We start from the raw sequence: 15333 nt of genomic DNA, 5'->3' as shown, positions 1-15333 counted from the left end.
TGTTTTCCTATATGCTTTAATTATTCGTCCAATTATAACAGTAACACTGAAATGCAAATACCTTAGAAACAGCTGCAGAGGAGGCTGTGCTGGGAATTACTGTACATACTCAAATAATCCGCACATGTTTTTTCCCAAATTTTAGGGCGAAAAACGGGTGAGTGGATTATTCGAAACATTGTTGGTACTGCTCCACCTCCAACAATACATCCCATTATACTATTGCATTGTTTGCAGCCTCAGGTTGTGACACATCAGTAGCACATTAGGAGCAAAGTATTAACATCTTCAAACTTGTTAATTATGGCTACAAGTTCTCATTATCACTTGTACACTGCTAAAGAAAAAGTGAAAATTATTGAAGAAGCCAAGAATATTGGAAACTGTGCAGCAGGAAGAAAGTATGACGTGAGTGAGAGTTGTATTCACAACTGGCGAAAAAATAAAATGCAGCTTCAAAAAACTAACTGGTGATGGACGAAAGCTACCACTTTACGTGATATTTAAAAGGAAAACTATTCTGAAAATATCAGTAAAAGGCATACCGGTATTAGTGAGACCGAATCAGAAAGGGTGGATGGACAATTAACTTATAATTGACTGAGTGATACATGTTTGGCAACGACGTCCTGGTGCGTTACTGAATTTACGCAACATGTTGGTCCTGGACAGCTTCCGCGGACATACAACTAAGGAAGTGCGAGACAAATTACAAAAAGGGAAAACTGACTTGGTCATTATCCCTGGAGGCCTAACATCCATCCTACAACCACTAGATTTGTGTATAAATTGGCCATTCAAAGCTGCACTTAAACAGCGATATACACAATGTATGGCTGATGAAAACCATAAGTTCACATCTAGTGGAAAAATCAAATGGCCGTATTTGTCCCAGATTTGTGAATGGGTGAAAAGTGCATGGTACTCCATTCCGCAACCACTGGTGGAAAAATCCTTCAAAAAATGTGGAATCACAAATTTACTGAATGGAACAGAGGACGACGCTCTATGGGAAGATGGTGAAGACGACAAAGATTCTCCCGCTGAATAGAGTGGGCCGGCCGCAGTGGCCATGCGGTTCTAGGTGCTTCAGTCTGGAACCACGTGACTGCTATGGTCACAGGTTCGAATCCTGCCTTGGGCATGGATGTGTGTGATGTCCTTAGGTTAGTTAGGTTTAATTAGTTCTAAGTTCTAGGGGACTGATGACCTCAGATGTTAAGTCCCATAGTGCTCAGAGCCATTTGAACAATTTGAATAGAGTGGTAAGAGAGGAAATGTACCAGTATTGACTAAAATATTTTATTGCACATACCGTATTAACAAATTTTTAAACAAGATAATTCACATTTCTTTTTTTTTATATTGTAGGTACGCGTAGAGTCCCGGCTGGTGGTGATAATGTTCCCCGGCTGCCCGCCCGTCTAATGGGCCAGCCGGCCAGCTGCACGCCACTGGCTGGCCAGCTGCACGCCGCTGAATCAGTTGCATTTTAACGATGTATCAACCTGTACAGCAGCGTTGCTTCAAACCAGTAGTTATTATACATACTTTTGAACACATCATAATGTTGGAACAATTTTTTTTGTAAATACAACAAATTAAAGCAAAAATAAATTTTGTTTCCTCTTTCTCAAAATTGTGGTGCGTGGATTATTCGAGGGCGTGGATTATTCGAGTATATAAGGTAGTTAATATTCAATTTTAGTATTAAGCACTTTATTAACTTATTTTACAATGTTTTGTCCAGCACTTATAAAAATACTGGTTAATTTAATGTGGCAATGGTTCATCACTTTATCTTTTGTCACAGGCTTTGAAAATAGAAATCACTTTGGATTTTTTTTAACAGTTCAGGAAAGATGTGTGATCCTAATGAGAAATTAAATATGTGAGTGAAGGGGTCAATTATACTTGGAGGGAGAGTTGTAAGATCCTACAGGGAATGCCATCAATTCCTGCTGCATTTGTGATCAGTTCTTTAACAGGCTTGACTGTTTCCTTCGTTTAATTCTAGCATAAATAAGCTTACTATGTAAGAAATTTAAAATAAATCAAATACAATATTCAAATGTATCACAATTAAATGGCAAAAAATTATTCCTTTCATTAATAGTTCTGAATATAATTTACATGTTTAATTCAGTTTATTTCAGTATTCAATGTGCAAAAAAATTTTGAACTTAAAATTAGCATAAAGATATATTCAAAGAAATTCATTTTGAAAATTTACCTTACTACTTCACGATATAATTTTGTAGTGTTTTGTTGTAACCAAACTTCCTCCATCCTGGAACATTAGAGATTATAGATCAATTAAAACTGGTATTGTGTATTAAATCATTTCTGTAGACCCTTAGATTTTAATGTTATCAGAAAGCAAAACTGAGGATAAATTTTACATTCATCTCAACAGGAAATTGACTGATAAACACCCACAGCTTTTCAGGTATTGAATTTCTTCTAATACCATGTCAAAAACATTCTGTGACACTATTAAGCTCACTTTACCATCTATAACAAAACAGAGTGTCAATGAGCACTGATATATATCATACAGTTTATTCACATTAACAGGTGGTCATCATTACAAAACTTCTTACCTTTCATGTGAGATTTGGCAAGATATTCAGGTGCTATATAAACATTGACATGGTATTTGTTGATTAAGATATTAATGCAAAATAAAAATAATACATTCATCAATAATATTCTAAGTAGCATTTTATGAGATATGACATGAGATCAAATCATTCATTATAAGATATTGATGGAAGAAAGTCAACTAGCTTCACATAAAAATTTCCAAACTTTTCTCAAAGTTTCTCTGTTGGTGCATTCTTTTCCTTAAAAGAAATTGGGCATCCTTGCTTGCAAAACAAATAGATAAAAAACACCCTATTCCTTGGAAATATGATTGGAAAAATGTATTCATCTTGAAGTTTCCAGAGCCAAAATCTTAGTTTTTACACATTACCAACATTATCCTCTGGTACTGTTTTATATGTTCTTTTGTGTAGATGATGTGACTTAAACAATCATGGGTACATGTTGTTTTCAAAGAGTCATATTTAAAATGAAATTGATTAATTAAGGTCAAATATTTATAAGTCTTCACTGTGAGAAAAAAGTGCCTTTCCTTCTTGTTGCCAGTAAGACAGAAAAGTAACACAGACAGAACTGAGCAAAGTTACTCTGAGCTCTAAAGATTCTTGGGAGGTACTTTATGCAGTAAATCATTCTTATTTGAAAAAGATCCTCTTCCTAAAATTTAAGTCCCTCCTAAGAGGATGTATTTTACACAAAAACAATGTAAATTGTATTTTTGACGGTGCACTGGGTGATAAATGTGGGTTGGTACCCCATGACATGAAGATGATTAGTTGTAAATGTTGCTGGATTCAGGAGGTCTAAGAAATTTAGTTTTTTTAAAAAAAATGAATTAGTATTTTAAAGGGTTTTTAAGGAAGAATTGCCTCATCTTTTGCTCTTAGCACTGAAAACTTATCAACTTTATCAATATTATTTGTGATATCAATAATATTATGATGTTATGTCATGAAGCAACATTTCACATTAATATTATAAGAGAAAAATGAGACTGTGATGTGAAACTGGAGACAGGTTGGTAATTTCCTTAGGAGACAATATGATTAATGTGGATGAATATAAACATGTGGTTTCAAACTTGGAGTAATTTTTGGAATTAGTGATCCGCTCTGCAGTGGAGTGTGTATGTTATGAACCTTCCTGATACATTAAATCCATGTGCTGGACCAAGACTCAGACACATCTGTTGCCTTCTGTAGGGCATTCTTATACTGATCAAACAGTCAAACATTTTAGCCAGCAAACTGCCACAGCTGTATACCTCCAGCCATACTGACTATGTGTGTTTTTCTGAGCAAATGGGTGTGCGGTTAGAGGAAAGGATTAAAACAAATGGGTCGGGGAAAGTAGTGCATGTAAACTACATTACATGTAGAATTAAAAGTAGGGAGCAACTTTTTCATTATACCACGATAACAACAAGTGAAAAGTGTTTGCAATATTCCATGCCTGAATAACATTGATAAATTATATGAATTATATACATAAAGTGATAAGTAAATTAAGATTAATATTTTTGGATGTAACTAAGTGTGCTGATGGTGTAGCATTTTCATATTAAATCGTGTAATTCTGAATCAGACAGCTGTTCGAAATTCTCAGGCACTATATAATAACATTTAGGCATTATATTTTTAGGCTCTCTATCATTGTTATGATTAAAAATTTCCACTAACTGTGAAAGGAAATTTAGTATGCAGTTCAGTTTTGTCTAATAAAGAATATAATAGTTAAATGTGAACAGGTCAAATGTAACTTATTTTGAAAAAAAAAAAAAAGAGAGGAGTAGTGTATGTGCTCTATAGTGTGATTTGTCCATACCCAATATCTGATATGAGATACTTAAAAAATGAACACTCTGTGCCAGTATTAACAATCACAGCTTAAAAAATTTATAGGACAGGCTTCTTGAAACTAAATCAGAACCAAAAAACAGCCTAAGTATTCTTGTTGTATCAAGCTTGAAGAAACTGGGTGAAGCATTATTTTCTTTAGACTCTTTTTGTCAAGCTAGGATGTCCTAGAGCATCAGAACCCAATTTATTACCTCTAATTACATCTTCATTTTCTTCAAAAATCCTTCTGAATGTAGTGAAATTGAAGTCAGGCACCATTCCTCCCAACTGGCGTGGTAAAATTTCATATGGTAAATAAGCATGCAGTGATGACAAATTAGTACCATGAAAATGAATCTGAAAGAAGGAAAATGTTTCTGAATATATATGATTATGAGAATTAACATTTTGATATTAAAATGTGTTTTCAGATATGAGATTTTTATGATATGAGATATTTGAAAAATCTTTTGAATTTCTACCTACACGTTTCCTCAGTTTTTCCTTTATGAATGGTTTGAATAAAGAAAATAGCGAACCAATAAAAATAGGCTCATTCACCACATGGATAGCTTTAAGCCTGATGGGAAAACAATCCTGAAACACGACAGCGATAACCAGAAGGTAATGATACAATTAATAGTTTTCACCATTGTTAATGAAAAGTAATGCAATGAAAAGTACATTCAGATTAAAATTTTACCTGAAATAATCTTGTTAACAACAGTGCAGATGAAGGTGTGAGAGCAAACAGATGCTTAAATCCAAATCCTTTTAGATCCATGATAATACTTATCCCAGAAATCTGCACACGTTGGTCCTCAAGAAAAAAGGAAAGTGTTGTTGATAGTTGTTGAAATAAGTTTTCTATTGTCACTTTCTTCAAATCAGCTTTCTCTGAAATATTGACAATTGATGGACCACTGAAGCTCATTGGATTATTAACACACAACTGATGGGACATACATTCCTTGCATATTGTATATCTATGCTTTAAAAAGCAACAGTGTACTGGTACTAGGATGACACACTATTTCATCATCATATCAAAATGTAACAACACAGTATCAATATAATGAAAAGAATAGTCACTACTACTCATCATATAACAGAGATGCTGACATGCAGAAAGGCACAACAAAAAGTATGTTGGAAAGTTAGCTTTCAGCCAACAAGGACTTTGTCAAAAATAGACAGCACACACACACACAACTCACAACACACAACACACATGACCATGACTGGCAGCTAGAGCCATACTGTGAGCAGTAGTGCATTACGGGACATGCAACTGGATGTAGGCAAGGAGGATGCTGGGGCAGGGAGGTGGAGTAATAGCAATGTGAGGGTGGGGGACTTTAAAGTGCTGCTGGGAGCATGCAGGGCCGAGGTGGTGAGTAGGGCAGTTAGGTACAATCAGGAGGGTAGTTGCTGGGTGGGGAAGAGAAGTGTGGGTTGGGCGGGGGGGGGGGGGGGGGGGGGGAGCGGAAAAGGAGAGAAGTAAGAAGGGAAGAGGCTAGATGGTTAAGGATAATTACTAATGAAGGGTTATGGGAACGTAAGATATATTGCAGGGAGAGTTTCCACATGCACAATTCAGAAAAGCTGATGTTGGTGGGAAGGATCCAGATGGCACATGCTCTGAAGTAGTCACTGAAATGAAGGATGTCATGTTAGGTTGTGTGCTCTGCAACTGGGTGGTCCTGTTGTTTCTTGGCCACAGGTTGTTGGTGGGCATTCATGTGAACAGAAAACTTTGTCGGTTGTCATTCCCATGTATAATGCAGCATAGTGGTTGCACCTTACCCTGTGCTATCACATGATTGGTTTCACCTGTAGCCCTCCTGCCTTTGATGGGACAGGTGATGTTTGTGAGCAGACTGGAGCAGCTGGTGGTGGGAGGATGCATGGGACAGGCTTTGCATCTAGGTCTATTGTAGGGATATGATCCATTAGGTAAGGTGTTTGGGAGCAGGGGTTGTGTAGGGATGGACGAGGATATTGTGTTGATTCGGAGGGTGACAGAATACTACTGTGGTACAGGTGGGAAGGATAGTGTGTAGAACATTTCTCATTTCAAGGCACGATGAGAGCTAGTCAAAACCCTGGTGGAGAATGTAATTCAGTTTCTCCAGTCCTGGATTGTACTGAGTTACAAGTGGAATGCTCCTCTGTGGCCAGATGGTGAGACTTTGGGAGGTGTTGGATGACTTGAAAGATAAAGTATGGGGGATCTGATTTGTACAAGGTTGGGAGGGTAATTACGATCTGTAAAGACCTCAATAGATCCTCAGTATATTTCAAGAGAGTCGACTCATCACTACAGATGTAACGGCCAAGGTAGCTAGGCTGTATGGAAGGGACTTTTTGGTATGTGATGGTTGGCAGCTGTTGAAGTGGAGGTATTGCTGGTGGTTGGTAGGTTTGATATGGACAGAGGTACTGATGTGAGCTGGAGGTCAACATCAAGGAAGGTGGCTTGATGCGTTGAGTAGGATCAGGTGAAGTTAATGGGGGAGAAGGTGTTGAGGCTCTGGAGGAATGTGGACAGGGTGTTCAAAATGGCACTGAGCACTATGGGACTTAACATCTATGGTCATCAATCCCCTAGAACTTAGAACTACTTAAACCTAACTAACCTAAGGACATCACACACATCCATGCCCAAGGCAGGATTCGAACCTGTGACCATAGCAGTTGTGCGGTTCCAGACTGAAGTGACTAGAACCACACGGCCACACCAGCCGGCGATAGGGTGTCCTCACCCTCAATGCAGATCATGAAGATGTCCTCAATGAATCTGAACCAGGTGAGGGGTTTGGGATTCTGGGTGTTTAGGAAAGGATTCCTGTAGATGGTCCATGAATATGTTGGCATATCATGGTGCCAAGTGGGTGCCCATAGTCGTATCCCAGAATTTTTTTAGGTATGCCGTCAAAGGAGAAGTAGTTGTCAATAAGCATATAATTGATCCTGGTGACTAGGAAGAAGGTGGTTGGTTTGGAATCATCAGACATTGGAAAAAATAGTGTTCTATAGTGGTAAGACCATGGGAATCAGGAATGTTAGTGTAAAGGGAGGTGGCATCAATAGCGGTGAACAGGGCACCATGTTATAAAGGAACAGAAACTGTGGAGAGTTGGTGGAGGAAGTGGTTGGTATCTTCTGTGTAGGAGGATATGTTGTGGGTAATAGGCTGAAGGTGTTGGCCGCTGAGAACAGAGATTCTCTCAGTAGGGGCACAGTAACCAGCCACAATGGGGTGTCCTGTGTGGTTGGGTTGATAGACTTGAGGAGGCACATAGTAGGTAGGAGAGGGGGCAGTTGTATGGGTCAGGAGAGAGGTGGCATCTGGGGAGAGGTTCCAGAATGGGATTAAGGATGTGAGGAGAGACTGGAGATTTCTGCCGGATTTCTGGAAAGATGTCACTGTGCCTGGGTTTGTAGATGGATGAATCAGACAACTGGTGGAGTCCTATGGCCAGGTAACCCTTGCAGTTCAAAACAACAATGGTGGAGCCTTTGGCAGCAGGTAGGATTGTAAGGTTGGGCCTAGTTTTTAAGTGGAGGATTGTGGATCTTTCTGTGGATATAAGTTTAGTTTGCATGTTGAGGGATCTAGGGAATAATGTTGTTGTTCCCTTCTGTGACTCAGCATCTCTGTTTGTAGTGTTTCGAGAATTTCTGCGTTAATTCTAGAACCACTCAGCCTTCTACCATCTCGAACACATGATATTTTAGGTGTGAGAGTGGGATGCTAGAATCTACCTACTGCACATCACATGTTTGTGTGTGCAGATGTGAAATCAGTTGCAAGCAGAACGTAGACGCAGCGGACAAATGGCACCGACAAGTACTGGGGTTGCTGGAGACATGACGTATTTTACGATTTGTTTGTAATGGAGTTATGGTTGTTAAGTCAACTCTTTGCTAAATGTACTTAAATCTGTTTCTAATGTGAGACAATATGAGTGACTTACAAGAAGTCTAATGTTTATGTGTGAAGTGTGAATTTTGTTCTTTATGAAGCTCAAATATACTGATAGTTGTTGAAAAGTATTCTTCGAGTACCTAATTATTTTGCAAGTAGAGAGAGAGTCTTTGAGGTTCCTGTAACTAGCATCATTCTTTGGAGAAGAAGTTTATAGAGATTCCAGAAGTCGGTTATCCAGTGAAAAGATCTGCTGTGTATGCCAAGTAAGTCGACTTGTGTAAGAGAAGTGGGAAGTTTGCACATACACTTCACACACTCTTAGTTGTCAAATCGTTAGACATTATATGGTGAGTAGCAACTATCCTTTCATTACATTATTACATTTCATCATGGATCTTCCATTGTTTAACAATGCAGTATGTATGGTGTCACACTATCTTATTTTAAATACAAAGTTGTAGTTATACTAATGGCAAAAAGCTCATGCTTGTAATAAATGATCTGGTTCAGTAGTATTACAAATGCAACATACATGTGTCTTATAAATAGGTTTAAATATGTGAACATACCAACCCTTAACACAATGACAATTCGTTCATCATTATCACATTGATCTAGGACAGTCAGTCCTTCTATATCATAAATATACCCTTTCTCTGTTGGGAGACAATCTTCAAAGTGTACTGGATAATTCTTCTTTACTTCGTAGAATCTCTTCAGCTGAAAAAGAATATTTATAGATTCAATCTAGTATTAACATTTGTATTAGTGATAATTACTTTTAAGTCTTGTAGTACTATTTTGTTGTTATTACTGTAATAATGTTTTGTTCTGTTGCTGACTTTTTAATAAAAAAATAACCAACAGCTTCAGAATATTACTCTCAAATCTAGTGTATATCTTACTCAAGTCATTATTATTAAACACTCACTATAGTATTAAAGGATTTCACCACTCAAATGTGAATATCTTATGATATTTTATTGATATTGTTTAATTTAGTTACATAACTGTCCTTGGTATTACAGGTTTTATAATTTTCACTTGTTATGTAGCCATCTTTCTACCAATATATTGTTTTTTTACAGAGGAGTTGCTCATATTCAATTTTCATAATTTTTCTATTGATTCTCAGTTTCCTACCTTTTTTCTGTCAGTTTTTGTTATAGAATTTTGCATACAGTAATTTACCTCAAAACTTTTATGATAAACAATGAAAATAATTTCCAAGTAACTGGAGTTGTATTTAAATGTAATAGTTTCAAAGTAACATAAGAGGTATGTACAAGATATCCAGCTACTAACTTTAGATAATGATCTTATGGCTCCTTTCTGTGGAATAAATACATGTTGATTTTTGCTACATTGTTCTCCTTCTGTCCAGAAAGAGAAATATTAAAATAAACAATCATTTTTCTGAGAAAGTTGACACACTGTGAGATACATCTAATTGAAAAACAGCTCAAACTAAGTTTGTTATCACCTACAGTATTTAAATTCAAGAACTTCCTCATTTTCTGGGTAACCATTATAATTTATATCTAGGAAATATGAGTGATATATGGAAGTTTGCAAGGTTAACAATTCACAGTGAACCAGTTCTACTATTGTTCATCTAACATCTTGGCTTTTTCTGGGATGAGCTTTACTATTTCAGACAACTGGTGATTGTCATGGATGCATCATCAAAAATCACAGAGCCTTATTAAAAGCTCATTCATATTCTTATAAATAATTCAACAGTAAAGGAGGCAACTCACCAAACTGTCATTAACAGGCACACAGAAAAGGGTAAAATCTTTTCTCCAAGTATTCCTTATCTCCAACTTGATTCACCACTGTTCCTCATGGTTCCTTCCCGAGAACACAAATCTCTGAACAGAAAAAAAATACAGCCATCTGCAACCTCAAGACAGACTCTAATTTAATCATCCTCCCTTCCCTCCCTGTAGACAAAGGCTCCACTACTGTTGTGATGTATCGTGAGCATACCCGACAGAAGGCTTCTGCCACTGCCTGACTCTTACACCTGCAAATGCTGCCACAGTGATCCCACCTTGTAAGTCCAAAGTAGCCTCTAATCCCTACTCAAATCCATAGGCCCATTCCAGTATCTTTCCCCTGGATCCATCTTCCTCTTCATCTCAATGATCTTTTCACACTGATTTTTACCATAACCATAAATCCAACAATCCTGGACACCCCATTGTTGCTGGTTGCTGTGCTCACACTGAAAGAATCTCCACTCTTGTCAACCAACATCTCCAACTGATTGCTCATAGCCTAATCTCTCATATTAAAGATACAAACCACTTGCTTCACCGACTCTTGACAAATGCCACTCCACTGTGACCCATATCGCCTCATCACTGTTGATGCCACTTTCCTATACACTAGCTCAAAGCATACCTCTCCCAACATTCCTCTGACTCCTAACCCAGTACTTCAATCTGTAATATAACATGGCAAAAATGTTTGTGTGTGTGAAGTTTTGGATGTGTATCATTGCTTAATACAAGAAAAATAATGATTAATATACCAGGTCTTACTACGGATTAATACCTATCTTGTGTAACCTGGGGTGGTGCTTCCTAATGCTGCCATAGGTAGATCTTGATGTTACTGCACTGCCACATGGTAATCATACAATGGTAGAAATAAGTTTCTTCTTGATCACAGAGAACTTTATTTCGCACTCTAGATGTTTGGCAGCGAATGTACAAAGTCCGACTACATGCTTTGAAACAAAATTCAGTCCAAGACTCTTAAGACTGACTTATGGCAGCATGCAAATCACCTCTCCTATTTATATGGTTTTAAACAATTACTGTCATTGTTACATATTTAATTTTGGATTAATACAATTTAAGTTTTTACACTTGCCTTCCCAAACTACATAGAAATCTATGTGAAATAAAAGTGAATAATTTCACACAAAGACAGGAAAGAATCTGTTTCTATTAAGACTATAAATTACATGTTTTATCATTACAAAAAAATGGCTCAGAGCACTATGCGACTTAACTTCTGAGGTCATCTGTCACCTATAACTTAGAACTAATTAAACCTAACTAACCTAAGGACATCACACACAGCCATGCCCGAAGCATGATTCGAACCGGAGCGGTCACTCTGTTCCAGACTGTAGCATCCAGAACCGCACGGCCACTCCGGCCGGTCTTTTATCATTACAACAATGTATTTTGTTAATTTGCATACATTATTTTACTGACTTAAAGGAATATCATCCTATCATTTTCAGGTGAACAGAGCAATTAGTTTTATTGAATGAAAGGCCTAGGTTCAATTAATTAAATTTTGTATGACTAAAATTTTACATTTCTATATGGACATAATTACAGTTCTGTTAACTAACACTAATTAAAACATGAGTATGTTTAATTCTGATCGAAAAATCATCATGTCATATTTCTATTAGGGATACAAATAGTTTTTTGATTTAACAAAGCATAAATATAGTTGTCTCTTGATGACTAGAAATAACGGAACTTTAATCATTAATTACTCCATAATTACAACAGCAATTTTATTCCTACCATGTGCCTGTAGCTTGTATTATGTGCAAATTGTGATGATATATTATCTTTTAACCCAACATGTTTCCTTCATTCTACACACTGGTGATGCCCAGGAAAAAATATCAAAACAATACTAATATTAGTGCAAATTACTAATTTGCTGAAAAAAAAAAAAAAAAAAAAAAAAAAGAATATCTTCATTGTATTCATATCCAGATAACCAGAAAAGGCAAAGTCAAAGCAACACTTCAAATTGGTGTAAATTACTGATATTACATATATGCGCTCTTGAGGAGAGTGGGAATGAGACTGGAAAAGAATACAGGATCCCAGAAGGGGTTGTGGTATTACAAATCCTTATACATGTAACCAATTACATCCTCACACATGATTACCTCTGCTTTGAGGGAAGTATATAAACAAATCTGTGTTACAGCCATGGGCACCTGCATGGCACCTTCCCCTTGCCAATCAGTATATAGGCCACATGGAAGAAACACTCCTAGCCTCCCAAAATGCCACACCCTTCTTCTGGCCCAAGTTTAATGAAGACCAAGACACCCTCTCATCATACTTTTATATCTTCAACGTCTTCTCTCCAGCTGATGATACTTCCATGATCTGGACCCATTTCAAGCACACTAAACATCACCAGTACCTGTATTTTGGCAGCTGTCACCTGTTCCACACCAAAAAGTCTCTCTCAAATAGCCTAGCTACCCAAGGACGGCATATCTGTAGTGATGAGCACTGACTTGTGCAATGTGCTAAAGGCCTCACAAAGGCTTGCCCAGACAGGCATTATACCCCAAACATTATCCGCAAACAGATTTCCTATGCCATATGCCATATCCTCACACACCACTAATCCTCTCATCACCCCCAAGAAGCAGTTGAAAAGGAGTATCCCTCCCTCGACCCTCTTCCCCCCCTCCCCCCCCGTCCCACACACACATACACATACACATAGATACACTACTTATCACTTGTTATCATCACGGACAGAAGCAACTGAATCATGATCCCTGCCAGGGACTTGGCTACCTATCATCATGCATGGAAAAAGTAGAGATCATACTCATAACCCTTCCTACCTCTTGCGAAGTTGTATTCCACCACATACCCAAACTACACAACCTCCTGGTCTATCCATATGCCTCCCCTGCATCCAGTCTCTCGTCAAAGAGGTCATACCTTGTGGAAGATCCATGTGTAAGATATGTTCAATTCACCTGCCCACACATCCTACTCTAGTCCTGTTACAGGATTATCCTATCACATCAGAGGGAGGGCCACCTGTGAAAGCAGCCATGTCATATACTCATTCTGTAGCAATTTCTGCACATTTTGTGTGAGCATAACCACCAACCAGTTGTCAGCCAGAATGAAAGGCCTCCGTCAAATAACCGTCCTGGCCTCAGTCCCCACTAACCCACCACACCCAGACACTAACCCAACAGTCTCCCCTTCCTCTGTCCTGCACCCCTCACAGTCAACTCATCCAAGTCATCGTAATCGTGCCTTGTACAAACTCATCAGCTCCATAGCCTGTGTGTCACATTTATTTCCTGTGCACCTGCTGGCACTACCTTCCACACTCCTACCTCACACATCCACTACATCCCTCTGAGCCATCCGCTACCCATTCTGCCTGACAAAACCCCTTACCCCAGCCTAGCTGTTGAACTGCTTTCACTGTGTGTTCTGCCAGTACAATGTAGTGGCACAAGCATGCGTGTTGTGAGTGTGTGTGTGTGTGTGTGTGTGTGTGTGTGTGTGTGTGTGTGAGTGAATGAGTGTGTTTAAATATTTATGAGTACTCTAGCTCATTTGAGGATTCCCCAAAATCTAGCAAATTTTCAGCCTTTTTTCATATGCCTGTTGACGACTCAGTGCCTCCACTATTTGGTGAGTTGTATCCTTTAGCCTTCAATGATTTACATTCTGCTATAACTTTCCTTATCATATTCATTCATATCCTCCCAAGTTGTGTCAGCACAGAGTTCAGGGTAATGATGTTAAAAGAAGTTAATATATCTCAAAGTGGACTAATTAAATATATTGAACAAACTTCTCATTTATTTAGATGAATTGCACTCTGCAAACAATGCTGATAAAAAATATCTTTCATAATATCATTTTACCACTTGATTAGGAATTCTGAATATGAATGGACACAGTTTTGTTTCCAGTGAAAGCAGTTGAACTGTGAAGAAAAGGGTGAGGGGGGGGGGGGGGGGGGGCGATGCCATGTGCATTAACAAAGGATACAAATGTAAAATATTTACATTCTTACATTTTACAATGACCAGCTTTTTGAAACCTGTGTTAAGAAGTAAAAGTCCTTAAATACTTAATATAGAGTTGCAGGGTATACAGTTTTACTACATATCTTTTATTTATCCATGAAACAATCTGATGTGTTCTTAAACTTTTAAATTTCTAAACAGATTGAGTTAATTATAAATGGTGATTTAAATAGAAGTTTTCCAGAGTATATCTATTCTAGAGTTTTCTGAGATTCCCTTGACATTTCTCGTCATCTGATCCTCCAACCACCCTGCCAACCTCAATGCCCTTTTCTCCTGTCATCTCTCTCAAGACATTGAGAATGCAAAATCACATTGCACATTTTGTCATTACCGATTTTTCAGAATTTGATGTTCAGTTGCTAATGGTTAATGTCGGGGTGCATGATGTCATCATTAAATGGTAAAATACAAAGACTGTAAATGAAGAGAATTGAGGAATTTTAGATTTTGATGTACTTTTTGCCCCATAGATGCATAGTGAAGAACCCTCAAGGATGTAGAACAGGTTAGAAAAGATGGACACACAATACATACTTAGAAAGAAAAAAAAAGATACGCAAATGTATCTTCCACACATTTCAAGTGAAATGGTCCTCATGCATGTAGAAAAAATAAAAAAAATCTTAAACATATTTTCATTTGAAAGGTAATAACAAGTTTGTCACAGTACATATAAATGTACACTGTACTGAGGTGCAAACGACAAAACTTTAGACTACTTTAGTACCTACTCATCATCAAAGAGAAAAATCAGTTTACAACACTTATTTACATTGAAGACATTACTGGAAATGTACAGAAGTGAGATTTTACACAATGATGTCATTGTTGTTGTTGTTGTGGTCTTCAGTCCTGAGACTGGTTTGATGCAGCTCTCCATGCTACTCTATCCTGTGCAAGCTTCTTCATCTCCCAGTACCTACTGCAGCCTACATCCTTCTGAATCTGCTTAGTGTATTCATCTCTTGGTCTCCCTCTACGATTTTTACCCTCCACGCTGCCCTCCAATACTAAATTGGTGGTCCCTCGATGCCTCAGAACATGTCTTACCAACCAATCCCTTCTTCTAGTCAAGTTGTGCCACAAGCTCCTCTTCCCCCCAA

General features: G+C 37.8%; 2 protein-coding genes across 5 annotated transcripts in view; one reads left to right on the top strand and one right to left on the bottom strand.

The window, feature by feature from the left end:
• Positions 1 to 1510, top strand: part of LOC126162061 (retinaldehyde-binding protein 1-like) — a 174595-nt gene extending 173085 nt beyond the window's left edge. Inside the window, exon 10 of the mRNA XM_049918315.1 lies at positions 1372 to 1510. The gene's annotated coding sequence lies outside the window, so the exon portion shown is untranslated. The remainder of the gene's footprint in view (positions 1 to 1371) is intronic.
• The window catches only part of LOC126162059 (clavesin-2-like), a 247354-nt gene that overhangs the window by 25427 nt on the left and 206594 nt on the right, over positions 1 to 15333 (bottom strand). For 3 of the 4 annotated variants that reach the window (XM_049918313.1, XM_049918311.1, XM_049918312.1), the window contains exons 4-8: positions 8949 to 9099; positions 5149 to 5342; positions 4932 to 5042; positions 4658 to 4802; positions 2234 to 2290 (exon numbers count right to left, since the gene is read on the bottom strand). In XM_049918313.1, coding sequence (XP_049774270.1) covers positions 2238 to 2290; positions 4658 to 4802; positions 4932 to 5042; positions 5149 to 5342; positions 8949 to 9099 — 654 coding nt within the window. In that variant the 3' untranslated portion in view covers positions 2234 to 2237. Of the gene's footprint in view, positions 1 to 1372; positions 1509 to 2233; positions 2291 to 4657; positions 4803 to 4931; positions 5043 to 5148; positions 5343 to 8948; positions 9100 to 15333 lie in introns of those variants that run through there. The other variant, XM_049918314.1, reaches the window with a different exon arrangement.

Source organism: Schistocerca cancellata, chromosome 2 (genome assembly GCF_023864275.1).
Source record: "Schistocerca cancellata isolate TAMUIC-IGC-003103 chromosome 2, iqSchCanc2.1, whole genome shotgun sequence".
In the NCBI taxonomy this organism is placed as follows: Eukaryota; Metazoa; Arthropoda; class Insecta; order Orthoptera; family Acrididae; genus Schistocerca; species Schistocerca cancellata.
The sequence above is the reverse complement of the archived record's forward strand: the minus strand, read 5'-3'. Positions and strand labels throughout refer to the sequence as shown.